A 23,421-nucleotide genomic window follows, 5' to 3' on the forward strand; every position below is an offset into this window, starting at 1 on the left:
ATGAGAATGGCATCTTTCTACTCATCTAACTTTTGACCACTAAGCGAACGAGCGTATTTCTTCTGCTTTCTATTTATAATTTCTAGTTAAATAATACTCACTTCTTGTGAAATGCATGTGAGCATGAACACACTCCTAGTTCATCTCTGGTCCTGAATTCTTCCAGACACACCGCACAGGTTTGCTACAAGAACAAAAACAACAGCAAGATTAGTTTATGTGTGATTTGATTTTTGTTTTTGTGTGGCTCCATCTCTGTTCAAAAGTAGGTTTGTATCTCATCACAGCCAATAGTCAGCTGTAAATATGGCTTGACCCCAAAAAATTCTAACAAAATATTTCTCTGTGGTTTACAGTAGTATCAGATGTACTTAAAAACATACTAAAAGTTTACCAAAGTTTGACTCCAAGAAAGGCCCCATTTTCAAAATGGCGGCCGTCAGGTCCTTAAAATGACCATTACTCCTTTGTATTCCTCCTAGACCAGGAATACTGGTGTCTATTACATGATTTGTTTTACAAATTTATATTAGAGCAATTGGTTACAAACATATTTATGTGAAAAATAAGGTTGAATACAATTACATACAATTTAATAATACAATTTCCCTTAAGTAATTGCATATTTCTCCTCCTCATATCGTTTGAATAAATTCATTAGAACTGTGTGGTACTGTAAAATTAGTCAAAACAGGGTACCGCCAACCCCTTTCATTTTTTGTGTTTTACTGTTTTACAGATTTTTTAATATTTTTTTATAATGCGTTTTGGTTTTTTTGCCTTTTGTTTTTTATACTTTTTTAATACTTTTCTTATTTATACATATCTTTTTCTATTTTCTTCAGTTGTTTCCTCTTATTCTGGTTTATTTTTTATACTTTTTTGCACCGTGACTTTCCCATTAGTCGTCACATTCTTCCTCCCATAGAGGTTGATTAATAGTGATTTTCACAATTCCCAACTTGACGTGGTCCACAAGCAGGCATGCATGGTAGTCCATATTAGAGCTGTAATCGGGCCTTAAAAGTTAGGCCCGAAAAGCACCGAGCCCGACAGAATTCGGCCCGAGCCCGACAAGTACATTTTGATTGACCGCTTTTTAAAAGCCCGAACCCGTTTACAGCCCAACTGTACAAAAGGCCGTCTATCAGCAGTGATTAGAGGACATGTCTGAGAATAGCGCGGACACGCCCTTCACACAGCGAGCGGGCACACGCACCACTCGGCGGAAAGGGGACAGAAAGAAAAAAGAGACTGCGCCGCACACAGCTCTTTTGTCTTTCGTCAAGAATGAGTCATTTATACATTTATTCGTGACTAACGTAGGCTATAGGCCACTTGGAAGTTGGAACAAAGAAATAAAACAAGTCCTCCAGAGGCCAGCCTCTGTTTCACCTCTTCAGCATCCATTTACACGCTAATCGAAACGCATCACCTGACCGCTCATTTACCACACAACCTGGAGCGCAACCCCGACCCCGGCCCAAACCCGGCCCGAGCCCGTGTAAAATGATAGAAATTAAGAGATCTTCAGCTCTAGTCCATATGCCCTGCAACTGTTGTTGTGTTTGGCAGGAGGCTTTCTGGGGCAGCAGTCTTACTGGTCATAACTGGCAGGAACCGGTTGTCCACCAGTTTCCATCCCCAATCCACTGTGTTCATGTCACCTTCCTTTCCAATCCACACCACGATCTGGAAGTAAACTCTTTGGCAGTGGTATTTGGTTGAGGACTCAATTGGAGGCAGACGTTATGGGGTAACAAATGATTTGGCGGTAACAATTTTCTTGCTAAAAAGGTTGTAGCGCAAAGAGGCAAGTGAATCGGTACTCTTTCCGCCAAACAACACTGCCATTGCCTTGGTCCCGTGGTCCTCTATCACATTCCATGCTTGATGTGGGAGCAGAAACACATTTGCACAGGACTGGATGGTTGATTCACCATTCACAAGTTTCTGGAATGCTGTCTGTTTGCCAACACTAGAAGTTGTATCACATCCTGTGAAGGCATGAATAAACAGCAACTCGGAACACAAGTCACTACCCATGACTTGTTTCATCTCACTGATGTTGTACATTTTAGTAGCTTAGAATGAAAATAGAGGCCTCTATTGTTCGTCCCAGCATAGTAGAGGAGAAGAATGAGTAAGTCTGTATCCTCCCCTATCAAGGTTTTGGGCTGATGTTCTGAGGCCTTGACTGCAGCTTTGACAATGTCCATGTCTGCATCACCTGATGCGGTCATAAGATTGATAAGTCCTTGTTTGTTGCAAGATCTGGAAAGGAAATCATCCTTTCTTCCCACAAACTCAGTCTCTGCATTGAAGTTAACGATGGGGTGAGTGTTTTCACCACGTCTCTGATGCGTATTTTCTTTGATGGAAGGACCTTCGCTATAACCAGTGGTGGAGGGAGTACTGAATCTCAGTACTTAAATAAAAGTACAAATAACCAGAGACATATTTACTTTAGTAAAAGTAGAAATACCACAATGACAACCCTACTTAAGTAAAAGTAAAAAGTAAATGTACTTTAAGTATTAAAAGTAAAAGTACTTGCATAACGATTTATTCTCAATCTTATAAATAAGAAAAAAGGTTGGTTAATTCGTTAGTTTGCACCTTGGTCAGTGAGGGCGCTGTGTCTAGCGACCCGTGATTTACAAAGGGGTGGTTCAGTTATTGTGATGCTGAGCTTCGACAGTATCCATACTGTCCACTACCACAAACAAGGCCTAGCTTTTAAAAAAAGTCCTTATCCTAACCAGCATAAAACAGAAATATGTTGTTAGAATCGGAATGCGGTTGGTTTTATTCACGGATGTATTTTAAGTTTTATTTCCTTTAACCATGGGAGTGTAGGCAAATAAAGTGTGTGAAGCAGCGGAAAAGGGGGAGCGGATGTGAAGAGGTCCAGCCAAATAAATAAGATATCAACGCATCTTACGAAGCCTGGCAGAGAAGAAAACAACGCTGTGGAGAGAAATAGATGGCAACTATGATTTAAAAACGGGAATAATAAAAAAAAAAAAAAAAAAAAAATCATTTTCACTTTTACCGGAGGCTGTATTACCGAGAGTCAGTGGCGCTGCGCCTGGGCTCTGGAGCACCGGAGCCGGCTTGGAAGCCGATGACAGATCGGCGGTGCCCCATCTATAGCATCCAAACTTCACTAGTGAGACAAACGTGTGATGGTCAGGAAGACATTTTGGCAGGGGGGAAAAGTGATCAGAAAATGTAACGGAACGTTGTAGAAATGTAGTGGAGTAGAAAGTATAGATAATTGCTGCAAAATGTATGCACTATTGATTCTACTTAAGTAAAGTACAGATACCTGAAAAATTTACTTAAGTACAAAGTATTTGAACTTCGTTACATTCCACTACTGGCTATAACCATCAAAAACGATAATGGCGTATGGTAAAGTCTGCATGTGACTGTGCAATGGCACCGTAACTGTCACCCTTTTTCCATGCCAAGCGGTGAACCAGGGAGCCACTGCCAAGAACATAATACTCAGTTGGTGGGATGGAATCCAGGACAGTTTTGTTAGATTTCTTGCTTAAGAACTCAGTGACTGTCTGTGCTAGTTGGGGCTTTCCTTCATAGGTCATTACATCTTCCAGTGCAAATTGTCCAGTTTTCTGCTTGCTGGTCGTGTAGGCGAGGTCATTGAATTCCTGCATGGCGTATTCAGATGTGATGGGTGTAGACGTGGTCCACAATGCTCGCATTTCTTCAGTCATTCCACTTCCATGGGTCAAGCCTCCACTGCTTTTCAAGGATCGCATCAATGTCTGCTCGATGATAAGGTCAGAGCTAAGGCCTGCCCAGTACTGGTTAAATAACTTTTACATTTAATGTCAAGTCTTTTTCTAAGCAAAAAAAGGGTATGTCCAAAAACACATACTGAGTAGGAGTTACATGACATAGGCTAAACTGTTTACATCTCTGGTTCATCCCAAACAACTTTACAGTAATCTCACAAAATCATGTATTCCATAAGTATGTAATCATGTGCAAATTAGACAAGTCCAATGGATTCATAGACCCAGACACCGTGGGGTTAGACACCAAGATTACTTGGCTAGGTCAAATATTGAAAGACTTAGGATTTTTTAAGGGTGTCCTGCCCATCTTGGACGCCATCTTGAAAATTACACCTTTCTAGTGGTCAAACTTTGGTAAACTTTTAGTATGTTATTAAGGACACCTAATACTACAAAAACCAGCTGAAAAACCTTTTGTTAGAATTTTTTTAGGGTTATGTGTTTTTGACATTTTTTTATGACAGTCATCTTATCTGACCTAGATTTAGAGCAGGGGTATCTACAAAATTGTAAACGACTTACAATTAAGTCGGCATAAAGCCCTAAAAAAATCCTTAGCCATTATAGAGTTTAGCAAATTAAGCAAAACAATGATTACATTTTTAAAAGCTGCTACCACACAGCCGACTCACAGCAACCTGTTTCACAGCCTGAATATGCAAACTCTCTGGTTCTGTTGGAATATCTGAGTCTCAAAGTTGGCAAATCAAATTCTATCATGTGATTGCAGTTTAAAAAACAGTTTTTTTTTCTTCAGTTTTTCAAAATCTATCGTGAACCTAAACTGAAATGCGGGTCGGATCAAAATTTGCGAGGGGCCAGGTTTGGCCCGCGTGCCTTGAGTTTATCACGTGATCCAGAGCATTACTCAAGTACAAGTTTGTGTTTGGAAATGATGCTTTTACCGTTAACAAGTAACAGGATTATTTCAACCTTTCTTGTACAAAAACAGAGATTGTCATTGAATTGAAAACTGAAAACCACCAGCCTTGGAAAAGTAATCTTTTTAGGAATCGCAAGAAAAAGAGAAGAGATCTTTTTATAATGCATTTTGAATGAGTGCAGTTATTTCTGGAGTCTTAAATTCTGCTACAAATAGAGAGCCAAGCAGGCACTCTGACTTTTTTTTTTAAATGGCTGCATTTGAGATACAAGATATTTTCAGGACATCTCCTCTGACTGTGTGCAGCATGTTAATCACATCCGAGAGGAGAAATTGATTGAGTTAACCAACCGAACCCTCCCAGCTCATCATCTGACCTGGCATGGAAGCAGTGTGGGCACAGCTGCTGTTTAGCACAAAGCCATGTACAGAAAGAATTACTTACTCCTAGAAGGCTCAGTTTCTTGCTTGCTCCCTTCAGCACCACCTACAGTTGGAAAAAGGAGGAGAGAAGTATTGTGTCATGTGATGGGTGTGTCAGCACAGTTATGTTGGCAGAAAATCTATGTTGTAAAACAAACACTTCAGATGGGTTCAATGTCCTGATGTGACTGGCATAAAATATCTACAAGAGTGGTGTGTGCTCCAGGGTTAATAATGTCATAATAAGGCTTAGGTGCAGCACCCAAGTTGTTTTGGGCACCACCTAAGCTGAATAAATGTAAAATCAATGTGGGCATAAAAACTAAAGACTTTTTTAAGATCTAATGATTGTAGTTGGTCCCCAGCGGACTTCTTTAACAAGTTTTGTCTTTAAGCTTTTTGAGTGTCATTTATTTATTATCTGCTCTAACTTTTACAACGTTTTAGACAAGGACATGGTAATAATAATGGTTCAAAATGATCTGAAATTGCATTTCTTTTATTGAAAAATGTAACCTTTAGTGAGGGAGGACCCCTAAACCCTGAAATACGCGCACCTAAGTCTTCCACAAACATAGGGAAAACACTGTACTCTTGTTTGTGGCAACAACAAAAAAAAAATCATTATTAATACATATAATACAGACAACTGCAGTTCAACCTTCCCCGAAGCTGAAAACATTGCCACCAACCGTGACCACATTGTCACACCCTGCTACCTGCTTACTCTATCAGGCCTTTTCACATGGCACTAACAGTTTTGAATCAGAGGGCAGGAAAGGACACATGGATAAAGTCAATGACATCTATAAAGAGTGGTGTTAGGTTTCATACACTCAGTAGACACAGTGTGAAAACTGTAGTAGTATTTATAACCGGCCTCAGAAGCTGGTGTTACATGTTCATCCATAGTAACATATACTGCAGTGACATACCTCATTGTAGCTGAACTGCTCCCTTGTTCCGTGTTGTTTCAACCTGAGAGAGGCAGAGAGAGAACAACATCTGTATGGTAGAAGTGACTGTCGTAACAACTGTAACTTAAGTCAGTGGTTCCAAACCTGGCGGTCGGGACCCCTCCTAGGGCTCGCAAGATGAATACAATGTCTTATTCGCACTGCACAGCATGGAATGGCACGGCTCTGCTCTACTCAACCTCAAGTGACTCTTTTTTCGGGGGGTTTTCCATAAGCAAAAGTTGTGGATAGTACCTGGTACTTCTTTTGATACCAGGTTCCATGCAGGTTGAGCCAATACTAGAAGGTGGAGTTAAAACACTGCACACCAGTGACTGGTCAGAGAGAACCATCACTAGCATGACACAGGACATCCTGCACAAACCCGCCCTTTTTAAATAGCCATGGTAGCGTCAATAGCGACGCAATTTGTTTATACACTCAACCCGGATATAAAAAAAAATATCAAATTATCACAAATTATCAATGTGCAGGCATCGTTGCCGATGTATGTCCAGGGAGTGTCACGTTAAAGATGATGTCACGGCAGGTTAACGTGGCATCGCTTTGGAAATCAGCTGAGAATCCCGCTTACACTGAGGGAGTAGGCTACTATGAATACAAAATAGATGCAAGATGATCACCCAGGTAGAAAATAAGAAAATAAATACTTTTTCTTTTTCATTTATCCAAACTTTGCTTCCTTCTTGTGAATTATTGTTTTGTTTTTCCTCTCCAGGTTTATTTAAATGAAGCAATCTGGGAAGAGAAAATCATTCTTTGACTTAACTGCTCACAACTCATAGACATGCAAGTGGTTATGAGGGAGATATTGCGTACGAATATTAGGGGGTCACAGGCAAAACAAATATTGGGAACCACTGATTAAGTCATCTGTGTTGTTCATCAAAACTCAGTATATATCTTAATATTAACCAGCACTACACTAGTGGATGAATTGGCACCTGTATACATTTATAGAAACGTTGCAATTTATAACTTGATTGATTAGCCTACATTTTTATTCATATCACTGTACAGCCTAACTGATGCTGGGTTGTTGATGCACATAACATATGCAGTCATTGCTTTTTTTGGCCACATGAGGGCAGTGCAACAAGCTTTGAATACTATTGAGATATTATCACCTTATGAAGTTGATATCGTGAACATGTTAGCAAACAGTTGCTTATTTAGACGTCCAGCAGATTTGCAGCAACATTAGCATTTATTTGGAGTCGTGTTTGTGTCCACCTGATGAATGTGAGTCCAATATTCACACTCCTTATAGCTCTTTGTTGGTCTATAGCTAGCTAGTCAGCTATTTTGTTGCTAACTTTGTCTGTCTATTGTTTGGTGATGGGCAGGTAGCTTATAGTGAGTGTTGATAGAGTGGTTGATACAGCAGTCCAGCTGATTTATCAGTTTATTAAATAACTTTGCTTTTGCTTTAACATCCATATAAATACTAGCATGCTTGATGCTTTTATTATCGTATAGACATTATGTAGCAAATTTGGACTGCAGGGCACCACTCCACAAATTTGCATCATGATTGCTGCTATTACCACACGCAGGATCTTATTACCAAGCTAGTTTTGAATTAACTTTAACCTGCTGTATCAAACTGTGTTGCAATACTCGTTCTAACTGCCAAATGCTCTCCAACCGATTGAACTAATTTCCTTCTTGCTGTAATGTCAGTTCTTTGTTGTACTTTTTGTGCTTTTCCCCACATTTTTCACAGAGCTACCTTCCTCCCCTTTACCCAGTCCATCTTCCTCCCAAACCTCCCCCACCTACCTGAAAAGGTAGCAGCAGAAGATGAGGCTGAGCATGAAGACGAAGAGGCCGATGCCCAGCACAATGACATACACATTGAGCGGGAGGTGATAGATCTCAGACGTCATGCTGCAGTAGTGTTCAAAGCGCTGACAACCCAAACACAGGCATCCTGGCAGGAAGAGTTAATAATTAACTCTAAAACTTGATTTTTTTAATGTTTACTTTCCCATGAGAAAATGCCCAAGCTCCCCCAAGATCTACAGTATACATTTGTTAGCAACGACAGTGCAAGTCTAAATTGGTAGCATAGACTTTCAGCACTGTTAGGAGTTCAGAGAACCATTTAAGCTTTCGAGATCTGTGAAAATCATTTTCCTTTGTCAAGGAATGATTATTATTTGCAAGCAGTAATAAATGTATTAAAACTGTACAGTGAAGAGAAAGAGGAATCATGGCAGATAAGTAGGAGATTGTTGATCATTAACTACAACATGAATCTACAGAACCACCACAGGCTTTGGGTTATTCTGGCTGCCAACAGACACAAAACCTTACCATAAGTTTGCTTGACAATGAGTATGCGGCACACTGGCTCCTCTCCACACAATCAAGAGTTTTATTAAACAATTGGTGAGGAGTTTGTTTGGATGCAGGTGTGTCCAGGGAGCTATGACTGGCACTGTGGTAGCAACTGCGGGCTCATAGGACTCTGCGTTAATTGGCTGTGAACAAGATAAACACGGAGGACAGACGCCACTTCCGCCACACCACCATCTGTTCCACAAACTCTATAGAGCTGACTGGTGGTGTGTGTGTATGTGTGTGTGTGTGTGTTTGTGTGTGACAGCACTGGGGGATGGAAGAGTGGGGGTGTGTGTGTCTGAAATGTGTGTGTTGCAGGTGGAAGGGGGTGGTGGGTGGGGTATATTAAACAGATTGAACTCTGGAGACTAAAGGACCATTTGGTAAAACAATACCAGAGGAAGCCCCACTTCCACACGCCACATGTCTTCCTATTAATTTGCAGCGAGGATGTTCTTTGCCAGCCTCTAAATGTCCATGTGTCTCTCTTTAGAGTGAATCAATGGGTACAGCTTGCGCACTGTGGGGGTGTAGGTTGACATGGCTGGGTGGTTGGGGGATTTACGGGGGGGTGGGGGGGTTTAGTGTAGGGAAGACCTAGGGTAGCATAATGACAGATACGACTATGAACCAGGCTTGGATGCACTGCAGACTCAACAGTTAACAAAACAAGACAAGAAAATGGAATAAAGTAAAAATATTTTCAGTTTCAGTGGTCATGGCTGTCAAACAAACTTGACCTTGAATTTATTTATTTTTTTTGAGGCCTCCACTTTCTTAGTAATTTACCATTTCACAAGTACGCCCATTATGTGGTTCTCATAGGCCAGCAACTAAGTAATAGAGTTTATGAGATACAAGTAAGTACATGTGCCACTACCTCTTGTGTATTTTGCAAGCAGCAGAGAAATCCACTCACTTACCGTTACACCATCGGAATTGTTGCATGAAATTTGACTCCCAGGGTAGCAGCAGTAAATTCAGGCCCTGTCAGGAGAAGGCTGGAGAGGGGCCAAGCTCGTGGGCCGAAGCTCGGGACACTGAATCCGTTTGGATCCTGGATTCAGTCACTCTGAGCTTGATTGCTCTTTTGTGGTGGTGTGTCAGCTCCTCCAAAAACAACCATCAAGATTTTTTCAGATTTGCTCAGATTCCCCAAATCCTCGGGAGGTACGGTTTTGTTGGCTCAGTAGTCTCCGCTGCCCAGCATTCCCAAATCTAGATTAACCACTCCGTGTTAAAATTGGGAGATTTTGGACTGGAGTTTGGACCGGGACTGAAGACCTCATGTGCTCCTCCTCCCAGTTTAGAATGATGTCATCACAGGAGAGAGAAGAAGAAACAAAGAAATCTTGTTGACAAGAAATGATTGTTTTTCAGATGCCTCACACCATGTGTTATTCAGGAGTTGTTATTGTGAAAAGCTGAATCTCACTCAGTCACAATGTCATAAACAACTCAGGCTGCTTGGTAACAGGAAATACTTACATTTCCAGCAGAAAAGGGCCTCTTTGACTTCACTTTGCGTCTGCAGTGTCGTCCCCTCAAATTCAACGACATCCACCATTTAAAATGACAGTCCTCATCCAATGAAGGTAATTATCTGGCATTAGTCTGTGCTTTGTCTTCCTTCTAAAGCTGCTTTTTTTAACAGAGGATTTTCACAAGTCTCATCCCCCTCACCTCTGTTGTCTCCTCCTTCAGTCTTCTGATCTTGCAGTGGGTATTCCTCCTCAGTATGGATGTGCTTCCCTCAAAGCCAAAACAAAGTGAGGGCAGCTCCATGCAGTCAGCAACAGTCCTCTAGCTGGGTTTGGTGTTTTGCTGGTGAGCGTGTGTTTGTGTGTCAGTTAGTGAATGTGGGTGGGTGTGTGTGTGTGTGTGTGCTTGCGTAGGGGGGGGGATCCTACTCTCCCTCTAACCATCTGCTCCTTCAATTGAGAAGAAAAAAAAAATCAGAGACAAAGGCAGTGTGTTTACACGAGTGTGTGTGCGTGTGTCGTATTCAGGTTCTCCAACCTCCAGCTGGCTTTATCATGGCAGGCTTCCCCCCTTCCTCTTCCAATCCATAATGGTGCTCAGAGACAGCCTGCAATGGATTCGCTTTTTCCTTCCTCCCCTTGCTCTTGCTCTGCTCTGCCTTGGGTTTGTAAACAGATCTCTGCTCATGTGACTAGCCGTTTTGCCTCGCAACTCTCCTCTCCCTCAGCCCTCCCTCGCTACCTTTGTCCTCCAATCTGTAGGCAGAAGGAAGGCAGAATGAGCCCGACACTGACGAATAGGGCGCCTGCAAGCATGCTGATGTGTATGTGTCTGCATGCGCACACCCCTGTGCATGTATATGTGAGAGGGAGAGAAGAGAGACATTTGCAGCAAAGTCGAGGGAGGCCCCGTTCAGTAGCATGCGCGTGGCTGATGTCCTGCAACCAAAACAAAGCCATTTGTGTGAAGTGGAGGTCAGCACAAGAAGCGATGCTGCAACCTCATTCACCATTCCCTCCATTCACACATACACTGATTTGATTGTATTTTTAGAACTACAGCTGCTTATTATTCATGTTTGCTTCTTTGATCTATATATAAACATCAGGTCACTCTTTTGCAAAGGAAGAACGAAGCAGAGCAAGAGCAGGGAGGAGGGAAAGGGGTATTTCTGTGGCTAAAGGGAAACCGAGCAGGGAGCGAGATATGAGGGGAAAACATATGAACAGAAAAAGTGGGAGACACAGAGAGAAAAGTCACAGCCTGGACAAAGACGTTGCCTTGCACGTCCACCCCCACACCAGCGGCCCTGGCTGCCAATTTGCTGAGGGAGAGAACAGCTGCTGGGCTACTGGGCAAGCTGTGAGACGGTCAAGGGGAGTGCTGCTTCATCAATCCCCAGGGGGAGGGAGGAGTTGCTTCAATGGGATCCATGCCATTTTTATTTTGCCCTCCCCTCCTGCTCTAGTAAAGACATTAGTGCTGTATACTGAGGGACAGCTGGATTGACCGCACAGATGCATGAGCATAAGCACAGTCCTCAATACACATGCACTGTTGGGTGTTTACAGGTTTCAGAATCAAAGGTGATGTGTGTTGTAGCTACAGGGTTATGTTGTCATTGGCAAGTGAAGGATGGGGGTTTTGTCAACAGCATACCCTCTTGTGAAATATGATGAAATCGCCATTGTCAACAACCGCTTCAACAACTTCCTATAGATGTACAGAATACGAAAATGTTCACAGGTTATCCACATGCACCTTTAATAAAATTGCTGTAAAAGATATTGAAAAGGCTTCTTCAAACATAGAAGACAATTCCTCATTGTTTTACCAACAGAGCAAGAAAAGGGGGGAGCGAGAGAGATGCAAATGTTGGCCTTGTTTTCTTAGTGACATGTAAATTGTTTTGGCTGTCCCAACCTTTTTTTTTGCATAAATCTTCTTTTTTTTTTATCTGCTCATAACAAGGTTTAAGGCCAGTAATGCACTTCAAAGCATGACAAATTACATTATACAAATGTTTTAATGGAAAATTGTCCTTTTTCAAAGGCAGAATTCTTTTTTTTTTTTTACATGATTCTAATAACGTTGATAAACTCTTGTTCCAGCAGGGGCTTGAATTGCACGCAGCCTTTTTTCTTTTGCTTTTACTGTATATATACAACTCATTTTAACACTTTGTTTTCTGCCCTGGGGATATTTATGGTGGCCCTGCACTTTAGAGCAATACGAATATTCACTTGTGTTTTTATCAACTCTCCAGTGTGCTGTAATAATGCATTACTATCAGCCGGATACAGCAGCTCTACTTCTGCAGCCTAGACTTTACGGACTTCAGATTTTTGCAAAGCTCTGTCCCTCAGAGAGCAGATTGTTTGTTAGTAATTTATGACTAGAACAGTTGATTAAATAGTTGTGACAAAACAGGTTCTTCAGTTAACTGAACTTCTGTGAACCCGAAATATGTTGACAATGCTCAAGTATTGTACTATCAGTCAAACAGTGACTTTAATTTATATTCGTTTATATGATCTGTGCATTGAGGTAAAAATCTAATTCATTATATTTCTAGCTAACTTTAACAAATTACTAATACTAGCTAATACAAATTGAAATGATTCCTGAAACAATCTAACATTCCAGGAAAGTTAAAGAAGAGCCAATGCAAGCTTTCCTTTGTCCCTTTCAACTCTTCAGACCTTACTGTAATACACTGCCCATTCCCTTTTTTCCACTACAGGGGTGTGTCCCTTTACAAATCCGTTTGTTGCTCCTTTGGCCTCTCCATTCAGTATGCCATTGTATTCACCGTCCATTTTGTCCTTTCTCAGAGCCAGAGCTGGCTTACAGGTGTGCCAATTCCATAAAACTTTATTCATATCCTCCTGGGCCCTGATACCCAGAAGCTTTTCTTCATCACTTCTCTTATCCTCCTCTTCTTTGTCGGTGTCGTCCATGCTGGAGCGATTGTGGTGGAAGCTGCGCATCTCCCCACTGATGTTTTCAAAGTACTGGTGGATGCAAACCTTGGCGAAACTCTTGGCATGCTCCTTACAGGTCTCATCAAACATCTTGCGCTCAATGTCTATGTAATGGGACCAGTACTTGGTCTTGAGGAAGGCGGCTTGAGTAAAGCATGGTCGAATAGCTCGGATCAGGAAGGCCGCAAAGGTCATCATGAGCAGAAACATCCATCCACATGCCTGTAAAATATAGACATTATTAAATATATTGGTGTGGCTAAATAACCCCAATTCTGAGCACTAAAACATGAACCTGCAGTATATGAAGAAAATATAAATAACACAAAAATTGACTTTGGTTGAGAATCTGACTACTTTTGACTAAGTTAATGTTATATTTATTTATTTAAAAAGGACAATGCACATCAATTGACATTTTTTGTTTACACTCAAAATGTAAATGCGCCAGAGTTAGCAAAAAAGCTCATTTTCATCTGTAGTCCCTTGGCAGGTCAACACATCATCATATTACATTAATAAAAAATTAAGAAAGAAGAAAAAAGAGAGAGGGACAAAATAAATAAATAATAATAATCGTGTCTGTGGTCTTGCAGATACTGAAGATAGTGGAAGTCGAATAGTCCATGTGATCGACAAAGCATATCTAGGAGCTTCCTGACAGTTTCATGGCTCATTAACATAATATGTATATCAATAGACTTTTCAGAGACATGTCACTTTTAAGCCTGTATAATTTCCCTTTGGCTGATCAAAGACCTAACTAACAGTGTGGGTGTTTTTGGATGGATTGAAATAGGTCTCAGTTCCATGAATAATACATTTTGAGGCTTATCTATCCCTCTAATAAGCGAACAGGAAAGCTTCAGTGAGCTTAAAGTGCAAGGCTAGAGTCAGGTGGGGAGATTGAAGTTAAGGAGTTTTTGAGGAATAAAGCAAGGGAAAATTAATTTGCTTAGTCATCATATCCTGTGATGAAGTTGGAATACTGCTGAAAGTTTCCCCAACTTTTGGCTACACTTTTATTTAAATTGATTGATTAAGCTGACTATCAAACTTAAACATTTATTATCTTGACATTACAAATGCCCTTTTAGTCAGAGACTCCCCCAAATACTGAAAACACAAAGATGAATAAAACAATGTTTCTATTTTGCTATTGTGAAATCCAGGGGTTTCTTTATACTGAAGACATGACCAGTGTCTTCAATAGGCCCTTTTCACAACCGTCATTTTGACTTGTCATAGTAAGGAAGTGTAACAAAAGTTTTTATCATATTTGCTGAATCTGTCACAAAACTTGAAAGTAGTACATAAAACAGATAATCTGTGAAAAAAAACATGTTCCTTTGTCTCCTCCTGGTGCCCCTAATGGCATTTGCAACCAATCAGAGCCGAGAAGTCTCTAACGCAGTGTCAATGACTCGTGAACTGCAATCACACTAGGCAGTGCTGATCAAATATGAATCAAGATTATGTTACTGCATTGCCTATTTCCTGTGTCACATGTTTTCAGAAACATATTTTAGTGTACTGTTTAGCTGTAAAATGAGAAAGACTCCTCGGCTCTGATTGGTGGTTTTTTTTTTCAGGCGCGGTGGAATCTTACAAATGCCTTTAGGAGTTAGGAGTTAGAATGCCTGAGCAAGACACTTAACCCCTAGTTGCTCCAGAGGCGTGCGACCTCTGACATATATAGCAATTGTAAGTCCCTTTGGATAAAAGCGTCAGCTAAATGACATGTAATGTAATGTAATGTTATAAAAGTTGCCAACTGCAGCTTCAACGATCACTCATCACCGTTCTATTCAAGTGTCCCAGTAAGTCATGATAGTGTGAACCATCATGCACAATACCAGGACCCTGAAACCGAAGCAGCTAAATGGAATTTAGCCATCATTCATTTTATTAATTACACCTGTGCTTTTCCTGTACTGTGACCAGTCAAAATAGTAGCTACGGCACTGATGACATCAGATTCCTCTTGCATTAGTCATGTTTGGGCTATAAAATAGTTTCATTTGCCTCCAGGTCTGTCTCTGTCAAAAGCATTCCAGCTAATTACCCGTCAGTTTAAAACCATTCACAGAAAAGTTAAGGAGAAAATCAGCAGGCTACCTGTGATATACACTTGATGTATCGTGATGCTGCCACTCTTATTTCATGATGCTCAAATAGGTCTTTGCATGGAATCCTTGCCAGCAGTTTCATCTTCTCCATCTCTGACATCCCCATCATCAGACTGTAATTCCCAAACTTGTCAATATCCAAGTTGATGCTGAAAGCGCAGAGGAAGCTCTTCCCATCCATGAGAGTGACTGACACCCACACTGCAGGTGCTATCAATGATCTCTGTGTAATTGAGCAAAACATGTAACGAAGGATTGTTGGATCCTTGATCCGTTTCCCTGTGGGTCTTTTCCACTCCTCTGCGAGCACTGACACGTTATTGTTCAATACAAAACCTAACAGAAAGAACCATATAGATGGAATAATGAGCAGTCCGATCCCATAGGTGTAGTTGTATTCTGGCATGCAGGGGCAGCTGAACTCAAAGGCAGAGTACATCTGTGCACTAGCTAGTGCCATGATACCACAGATGCCATTCATAAAAGATTCCTGGTTGGATTGGAGGAACTGAAACATCATACGAAACTTATCCATTTTGGGAGATGCGGTGGATCTTTAGTTCAGATGGAGTTAAATCTGTGGGGGAAAAAGTGCAGTAGGAAGTTTGAAATCAATCAGTAAAGAAGTGGTAGAAAAGGCACCATAGCATGCTGACAGCATTGTAGTACACAGTTCGCTTGAGAACCAATGTGCTATTAAACTTAAGTTTTAGTATTTTGTTAAATGAGAAGATTTAGTAGCAATCGAGTTACCACTTTCTGATAGGAACCTTTATATACAGGGATTACAAGTTGTAACTAATGACTTTATAAATGGTTAATACATTGTTTACTAGTGTTTTATAAAACTAAACTATTATAACAGATCCCAGATAAGTTATAAACTATAATACCTTTTATATTGATAGATTGTAAAATAGCAATCTTATTGAAAAATGAAGTCTGCAGTTATAAATGTATATATGTCACTTACAATTTCCACTTTTTTAATAACCCTACAACAAAAGTTATTGAGTCATCAATTATACGTTTTAATAAATCATTAATAAAGGGTGCTTACAATAACCCATTGTCTGTTAATAATAAGTTGTTAATACATTTTGGGCGAGTTGCTCTGCAGACTTTTGCCAGAAGGTTAGAGGCTCAACAGACAGAGAGACTTCTCCGGCAATCCAAAAGTTGATAATAGCTTATTGCTGTTCTATAAATCATTAGTACATTATTTCTTTACAGTTATTAAAGCTATTATAAACACTTAATACACTGTGACTTATGAGAAAATGCTACCAGAATCTCATATGCTTATAGTGAACTATGACTTTTCTTCTAAACCAGCTTTCATGCAGACTATATGGTTTCGTCAGTTTGATAGAGATGATAATACAAAGTCAGGCATCCTGTACATATTGATCAGAAAGAAACCTCACAAACACACACTTACCTATTTTCTTAAGAGATGATGGACAAAAAGGAAAAGGACAAAATCATGTAGTTAAGAACTAGCAGTTCTTTATATACTTAACAGGCATCGTAGCTCTGACCGACTGAAAGGTGTTTCTAGAATTTTCTGTGGTGATGTTCAAAGTCGACCACATCATCTGTCAGCATGCCCCTCCCTTCACAGGTGTTAGTGTGATGTAACAAAAGATTCTCATTCAGCGCACATTTTCTTTAAAGTAAACCTGTTAACAGTTCATAGAAACACACTTGGAGCGGTCCTTTTGACAATTGACCTTTTTCCCTTTCTTATAATATATTACATGGTGTGTTAACTTAAGTTACCTGTACATTGGGGGTGCAGTGTTGTTCAGCTGCAGCCAGAATGATCCAGACATGCAAAAATAGTTTCAATCCATTCAAATATCTGTGGCTTTGGCTGGAAAATGTGGTTGTTGTCTAAGAGGTGAAGGGTGAATCTGTTTCCACTTGTTTAATCAGAACCAAATAAATCAAGGGGCATTAGCTTATCTCAGGCAAAGTATAACTATTAAAACTCCAAAGGGATTTGTTACTTTACTTCACATCACCCTTTGAACTCAACTGCACCCACTGAATGAGGCAGAGCTCGACAAACCAGTTAGAAGCCCACAAGAGGATAAAAGGCAGGGGCTTACTCTCCTATTCATAGACGCAAACCATTTTCCACATTTTAATTTAACATTAGTGTGTGGCCTTATGCTTGGTCCTTCATAACGCAATGAAAAAGTTTACGATTTATTCAGTGACTCAGAGTAAATGGTTCACTTTAGACTCATTTGAATATTCAGTTAAACTTACAGGAAGTCTGTGCTATCTGTTTTCTTCTGTGTGTTGCACAGGAAAATGTCACAGCTGAGCACATGGGCAGGGTGTGCAGGAAATAAGTCACGAAAGACAACGACATCTAAAATAGGAAGAGATCACAGAGCCTGTGGCTGTGCAAGGTTAGTCTCTTGCTTCCTCCTTTGTACCTATTCACACATTACCGGAACGTTGCAAAGCTGAGATAATTAATCACTTCTTTTGGTGCGTATTCTTATTCTTCTCTTTTAAAGTTGTGTGCAGTAATAAATAATGTATGATGTAATCACAGAAATGAGTAAAGAGGATGATTCTAGGCCATCAAGGAAGTAGCTTCTTTCTTACTTGCTTAGCATCAATATGAAATTTGCCTGCAGGAACATGTTCATGTAATAACAAGGATTTCTAATCATTCTTTTGTTTTTACATATTTCAAAGAACACTAATGTATGTTTAAAAATCACTTAGATTATTAACAAATCTTTATGCTTTTTGACTTATTCACAGACAATATTGACAATGCAAGATACTCTGTTGCGAGTGTTTGTGGTGGCTCTGGGTCTCCTAACGTATCCGAGGGATGACCCTGGGGTTGAGGAATGGGACGATATCACCACAGTGGGCATGCAAAAGCACGAAGAGAGGCTGCTGAGAGGAGAGGAACTGGGTGACGAAATGGCACCTGTCACCGAGGAAATGACACATACTGACAGAGGGCCTCGTCGGGATGACTTAAGAAACATTCAGTCTGAGAAACACGTTACTGAAAAAGATCAAATGTCAGTCTTAGAAGATATTACTGTCACCAAACATGATTCTGCGGAAGACGCTACTGATCACAACTCACCAGAAGCAGATTTGGATCCAAGTCAGCCACAAAACTCTAAACGTGAACCTGACCCTGCTCTGAAGACTTCACAAATTGACCATGAGCAAAATGGAAATCTACAGCTGGACAAGAAGAGTAAACAGGGAGAAGACATCCAGACTGATGGCTCTTTTACAGACCAAAGCAGGCCACAAGGGCAACAAGAAAAGCCTGAGGAGAAGGGAGTGTTCAGCTCCAAAGAACAAGAATCACCTCCATCACACCTTCACACCATGACATCAGAAAATGAAACTTCAGAGGCCATCACTGACTGGGAGGAGGACTACCTCTGGTACATATGGAACACAGTCTCCATCATTTCCATGATCCGCTTCTTTAGGAAATACCTAGGGAAAATTTCCCAAATAAAACAAGGAGAAGCTAGGGCCTTCCCAGTGACCTGCACCGCTGCTGAAATGCCACTACCAGACAGTGAAACTCTGCAGCGATTTCATTCCAAATGTATTCAAGCCTCATCCGAAAATAAGTGGAAGGAGTTTTTGGAGGGGTTTGCAAAGGATCTATTGGAGGCCATGAGGACTGTCTGTGATGGAAATAGCGGTATGGTGATTGAGGACTTTCAGATAGTGGATGTGTGCAATATCATCGTCCCCTTTACCCCACCTGATCCCTATAGTTTCCAGTGTCTGCTCTGGAACAATCAGGCAAGTGACCTGCTGCCAGATATGCAAGTCTGTGGTCGAATCCAACTGATGAAAAATAAAATCCAAAATGGCTGCCCCTGTCAGTCTTCTAATTCAGATGATATGGTGTGCTTGCTGCATTGTGAGACTGAGGAAGTAAAGAGGAAAATGACTGATGTTTGTGCCGGCCTTCTTTGCATGAAGAACTCCCACTTCCTGTCAAAATCACAGGTTACTAGATGGTTTCAGAACACTATCAAACAAGCGTGGGGACAGATTTCACATAAGTATGAGTTTGAGCTGAACATTCGCTACATTGGTGCTCCAGGAGCTCTGATAGTTCGATTCAGATCAGGGAAGAAGATCAGCTTCAGTATGAATCCTGTGGTCAAAGTCAACGCTGATGCTCATTTCTTCATTAATCCTCACTCTCCAAACTTGGATACTTCCTGGACACTCTCCCTGACCGGCTATGAAGACAATTTCTTGGAACACATCTCTAAACGCCTGCCTGCAAACTCATGCCACAGTCAAACTCTTGAAATTGCACATTTCCTTCACAGGAGACAGACAGTATTGTCAGGAAGTAGCACTCTGGAGGATTTGCATTTCAAAATTGCACTAATGCATCTGCTTTTGACCAAAGACCCATCGCAGTGGAAACCCAGCAATGTGGCCTGTAGGCTTCGAGACTTACTGGCCTTCATGGAGAGAAGCCTCAAGACAAAGCTGCTGCACCATGTTCTTATTGGGAACCCTTTAAGTCAGAGGGTTATTGAACTTCCTGCTGAATTTACTCATGCAAATACCGTGAATCTCTTCCATCCCCTTGTGGTACACAACTGCCTCTACAGAAATGCTGTGATGCATTTCCAGGAAATGCTTAGCAATTCACACATGCTGATACAGGATTATGTGGAAGTGTACGACCGTGGCAATTGTTAAGTCATTTAGACCCGTGGTTCCCAACCTTTTCCTTGGCACCCCCCCCCACTTATGGCTAAGAAAAAGCTGAGGCCCCCCTCTGAAACTAAAGTTAAGGTAACTTCCCTTACTTTTAATCAGAGGCGTTATCAGCACTTTTACGTTTCTCCACCATGTTTTCATTAAATAGTGATGCCGTGGCAGCAGGAAAAATGATAGCAGCTGAGTAAATGACTGCAAGGGTCACAGGTTAAGAGGTCCTGGAGGTTTGGCCTACTAAGTAGCCTGCCTTCAAGTTTAAGCAAGAATATAGTTTTATACAGACTTTTGTATACATTATATATTCTAGTGCATTATTTGTTTAACATGTTCAAATTTCTTTTTCACCTCAACGTCAAGCCAGATAAAGACTTGCGCCCCCCCCCTCCCCCTGTGATCTTTGCCGCCCCCTTAGGGGTCCCCGGACCCCAGGTTGGGAACCACTGATTTAGACCATATTGAAATACATCAGGTACAAGAGAAATCAAATTTTATTTTAAAATGTTCACAGCTCAATTTCCTTTAGTCCTCCCCAGTACTTTAGGAAGTTTGCATGGTCTCGTCTGCATGCTCTGCCTCGTCTGCATGCTCTGCCGCGTCCAAACTGTCTGCATCAGGGGATTTCATCTGAGGGTGAAACTTGCCATATCCATCCTTGTTGCTCAAGTCGATCTTCCAAGCGTGACTTGAGATCATATTCCTAGAAGCTGTTGAAACAAGACATGATTAAATTCCAAACCTTACTTTGCAGAAGGGTAGCTTTAAAGTAAAAATCACTCTACAGCTTTTGCCTCATCAAATAAGGCATAGGCAATAATCCATATTGGCTGTACATAAAAAAAAGCTTTATGAATTGACATTTAAGTTAAGGATCATGTAAAGTCATCTCATACCACATTTGGCCAAGATTATCCACTGTCATGATGTGTAAACTTACCTTTAGGCTTTGCTGAGGGACAGGTCGAGTCACAGCAGGTGCACACAGCGTCACTGTCGTACAGCTCCTTCCACCTGGGGGGAAAAAAACAAAAACAAAAAAAAAACAGTTATGACAAAAAGCTTAGTTTTGGCCATCAGGCACAGGTCATCCAACAAGACCTTCAAAAGCAACCTGTGGATGGTTTACTTTAGCCAGAGTCAACTCACTTTTTGGTAGCGTGATCATAATTGCAAGTCTTTGAACTCTCAGTTGGAGCAAGTGTTCCCATAGAGACATCACAGTGCATGTAGAGTTGCTGTAAGACATTGGATTTCAGTGTTAATACATTTTCTATGTGACAGTACAGAGCTCTGTACCACTCGCTCTTGACAGTACCTGTGATGAAGACCAAGTGGAAATCACGTCCTTGAAAATCACAGCGGCCACACTGAATCTCAGGGCCATTTGTGAAGTATTAGAGAGGAACTTTGACTTTTCCGTCACCATGCCGTCAACCATACAGCTGCAAGAGAGAATATGCATGTTTAACTCTGAAAGTAGTGACATGCCCATCTCAATTCTGAATTGATTTAAATCTCTTACCCATAGTTGTCTATGACTGTATATTTAGGATTTGAGGCAGGATTTGGGAAGGCTGTCATAAAGCAGTAGTTGATGTAAATCCTCTCCTCTCCAGAGGATGCAAGTTCTGTGGCCTGAAAGTACATTGTCTGGCCCAAGATGTAGGATTGGGTACCATTGATTTCTAACCCTGATGCTGTGGCAAAGGGAGGGATATCAGTCTTCGAAGCTTACAAATTAGTAGGCTGCTGCATACGTTTGCAATTACAAAGAGTGTAAATGTTGGATACCTGCCTAAACTGTGGTCTGAATATCCTTACACTACTTTTAGTACATGCTAGTATTGAATGCTTGTATAAATTACATTTTAAGCACTTCAAAGCTACCTTATTACTATATGGTGGCATAAAAGTTGTTAATAAAAAAGTTGTAAATAAAAAAAGGGATTTTTATTTTTAACAGTTTTCTCAAAAGCAGCTAAAAGTTGGCAACATAGTCTGTGCCCTACAAGCTCAAGTTCTCTCCTCATACACTCAACACTTGTGGTTCGAGAAAAAAAAGAAAAGTGATGTGCATTATTTGCGCAATTACTTGCCTCATTTAAGACCAAGTGAAAATGCCATCTCCAGTAGTTTATCCTGCTGTCTCCACACATTTAAATGGACATTTTCCACTCGGGTTACATAATGGAAAATGATAAGATATTGAACATCTAGAGTCCTTTACACATCTATGCAACACAGCCAAATTTACTTTAGACATTTGTGAATTTGCAAGTTAAGGACATTAAAGGCCTGCTTCTTTCTGCAATTCATTAAAGCTTGTAGGGGAAAGGCCACACCAGTCCACAGCTTTGCGTGTGAAATGCTAACACACCGGTTAACACGAGTCATATCACGTTAAGAGAGAACAGGGGGAAACATACCATCTTGAGAAGTAAGGGTGAAACTGCTTTTTGGGTTGAGCGATTTGAAAACTCTGCCTCCCAGTAGCGTAGGATAGAAGCCAACTTTATAGGAGTGAAAAAACCTGCAACAGTCGAGAGACCTGCCGTTAACGCACAAAATTGTAAAATAGCAATACTTGATTACCCTGTAGTGTTATGCAAATAAAATGCTGGTTTAAAAAAAATACAAATAAAACTAATCTCACCTGGGAAATTTACACTGCATGGGAATGTCAAATGGCATATCTCTTAAAACTGGAGTGGTTGGCTTGTAGGTGAGCACATTGCCAACATACCGATAATTTGCAGTACTCTAGAACACACATTTGTGTTGGTTGTGGTTAATCAAAATTAACACGAGTATTTATCAAAATGACAATAAAAATGTTTACCAACCTTTTTCTTAAATCCACAGTCAGCAGTCAAAAGGTACAGAAAGTAGTAATGATCTTTGGTAACTTGGTTAACACGACAGGTGCCAAATTTCAAATACCTGTGTGCGTTGTCAGTCTTAAAGACCTTTTTCCTGATTCTTACATAAACTCTGTCAACATGGCACAGGATTTCAACCAACTGTGGTCTGGCTGGTTCAGTTGGAATAGTATCGGTAGCAGTCTTAAGCAACATATCGCTGGCCCAGTCAGGGAGGGGCCTGACACCCGTTTCTGGCTTGAAATCCTTTCTGTGGTCCTTTAACCTTGAGACTGCCTGATACTCACGAACTCGTTTTGCTTGAGGTATTGAGCCATTATCTGATGCATTCCCAAATGATTTGGTTACAAGGGTCTCAGCCGTTTCGTTGCCCGTCACTGTCTTGATTCTCTCCCACGCTTGTTCAGAGCCTTCCACAACCGGGCTATCCCCAGCTCTATCTCTGAACCGATAACTACAGGCAGAACAAAACAGCAGTAACAAAAACGCAGCATGCCTGAGATCCATTTTTCCACTTCAGCAGTTACCTCTAACTGACCCCTCACCTCACAGGCTGGATATAATGGTGGCGTTTCGACTGGCTTTTGTACTCTGCAATTCTCTATTGTAGAGAATTCCCACAGCTGCTGCAAATGCCAATCAAGAACAACTAATGAGAGGCGACCATATAATCACCCCTTCTCTGTAGTCTGTTGTCATACACCAGTGTGGGTTGGTAAAGTATTATATCATAATA

General features: G+C 40.9%; 4 protein-coding genes across 7 annotated transcripts in view; 1 reads left to right on the plus strand and 3 right to left on the minus strand.

The window, feature by feature from the left end:
* The window catches only part of zgc:175214 (uncharacterized protein LOC557610 homolog), a 12,916-nt gene extending 2,254 nt beyond the window's left edge, over positions 1–10,662 (minus strand). The window contains exons 1-6 of one of the 3 annotated variants that reach the window (XM_031289107.2): positions 10,140–10,662; positions 9,380–9,754; positions 7,893–8,043; positions 6,069–6,111; positions 5,156–5,197; positions 102–184 (exon numbers count right to left, since the gene is read on the minus strand). In XM_031289107.2, coding sequence (XP_031144967.1) covers positions 102–184; positions 5,156–5,197; positions 6,069–6,111; positions 7,893–8,043; positions 9,380–9,404 — 344 coding nt within the window. In that variant the 5' untranslated portion in view covers positions 9,405–9,754; positions 10,140–10,662. Of the gene's footprint in view, positions 1–101; positions 185–5,155; positions 5,198–6,068; positions 6,112–7,892; positions 8,044–9,379; positions 9,755–9,940 lie in introns of all 3 variants that reach the window. The other 2 variants (XM_031289104.2, XM_036000838.1) reach the window with 2 other exon arrangements.
* Positions 10,663–12,198: 1,536 nt separating this feature from the next.
* LOC116042759 (calcium homeostasis modulator protein 1) lies at positions 12,199–15,642 on the minus strand. The gene is made up of 2 exons (XM_031289110.2): positions 15,041–15,642; positions 12,199–13,144 (listed from the first exon to the last, which is right to left on the minus strand). Exons 1-2 carry the CDS (start codon positions 15,584–15,586, stop codon positions 12,635–12,637), a joined length of 1,056 nt encoding a protein of 351 aa, XP_031144970.1. The 5' UTR covers positions 15,587–15,642; the 3' UTR covers positions 12,199–12,634.
* Positions 15,643–17,372: 1,730 nt separating this feature from the next.
* On the plus strand, positions 17,373–19,796 carry LOC116042751 (inositol 1,4,5-trisphosphate receptor-interacting protein). 2 transcript variants are annotated; one of them, XM_031289098.2, is made up of 2 exons: positions 17,373–17,556; positions 17,839–19,796. In XM_031289098.2, the coding sequence occupies exon 2, from the start codon at positions 17,851–17,853 to the stop codon at positions 19,786–19,788; it is 1,938 nt and encodes a 645-aa protein (XP_031144958.2). In that variant the 5' UTR covers positions 17,373–17,556; positions 17,839–17,850; the 3' UTR covers positions 19,789–19,796. The 2 variants fall into 2 exon arrangements, with proteins under 2 accessions (XP_031144958.2, XP_035856730.1); XM_036000837.1 differs by having other exon boundaries at positions 17,373–17,474.
* Positions 19,797–20,276: 480 nt separating this feature from the next.
* On the minus strand, positions 20,277–23,261 carry zp3c (zona pellucida glycoprotein 3c). The gene is made up of 8 exons (XM_031289100.1): positions 22,650–23,261; positions 22,460–22,566; positions 22,233–22,336; positions 21,329–21,503; positions 21,122–21,248; positions 20,953–21,041; positions 20,744–20,817; positions 20,277–20,513 (listed from the first exon to the last, which is right to left on the minus strand). The coding sequence occupies exons 1-8, from the start codon at positions 23,190–23,192 to the stop codon at positions 20,347–20,349; spliced, it is 1,386 nt and encodes a 461-aa protein (XP_031144960.1). The 5' UTR covers positions 23,193–23,261; the 3' UTR covers positions 20,277–20,346.
* Between the last annotated feature and the right edge of the window lie 160 nt (positions 23,262–23,421).

Source organism: Sander lucioperca, chromosome 4 (assembly GCF_008315115.2).
Source record: "Sander lucioperca isolate FBNREF2018 chromosome 4, SLUC_FBN_1.2, whole genome shotgun sequence".
Lineage (NCBI taxonomy): Eukaryota > Metazoa > Chordata > Actinopteri > Perciformes > Percidae > Sander > Sander lucioperca.

What these genes read in the sequence shown, in the direction of transcription:
- LOC116042759 (XM_031289110.2), bottom strand. Translation starts at nt 15,586, where the DNA reads ATGGATAAGTTTCGTATGATGTTTCAGTTCCTCCAATCCAACCAGGAA. An exon ending in ACATCAAGTGTATATCACAG is followed by an intron (nt 13,145 to 15,040) that starts GTAGCCTGCTGA and finishes TATATTTTACAG; the next exon opens with GCATGTGGATGGATGTTTCT.
- LOC116042751 (XM_031289098.2), top strand. Translation starts at nt 17,851, where the DNA reads ATGCAAGATACTCTGTTGCGAGTGTTTGTGGTGGCTCTGGGTCTCCTA.
- zp3c (XM_031289100.1), bottom strand. Translation starts at nt 23,192, where the DNA reads ATGGATCTCAGGCATGCTGCGTTTTTGTTACTGCTGTTTTGTTCTGCC. An exon ending in CCACTTGGTCTTCATCACAG is followed by an intron (nt 21,042 to 21,121) that starts GTACTGTCAAGA and finishes AATGTCTTACAG; the next exon opens with CAACTCTACATGCACTGTGA. An exon ending in TCCCTCAGCAAAGCCTAAAG is followed by an intron (nt 20,514 to 20,743) that starts GTAAGTTTACAC and finishes TTGTTTCAACAG; the next exon opens with CTTCTAGGAATATGATCTCA.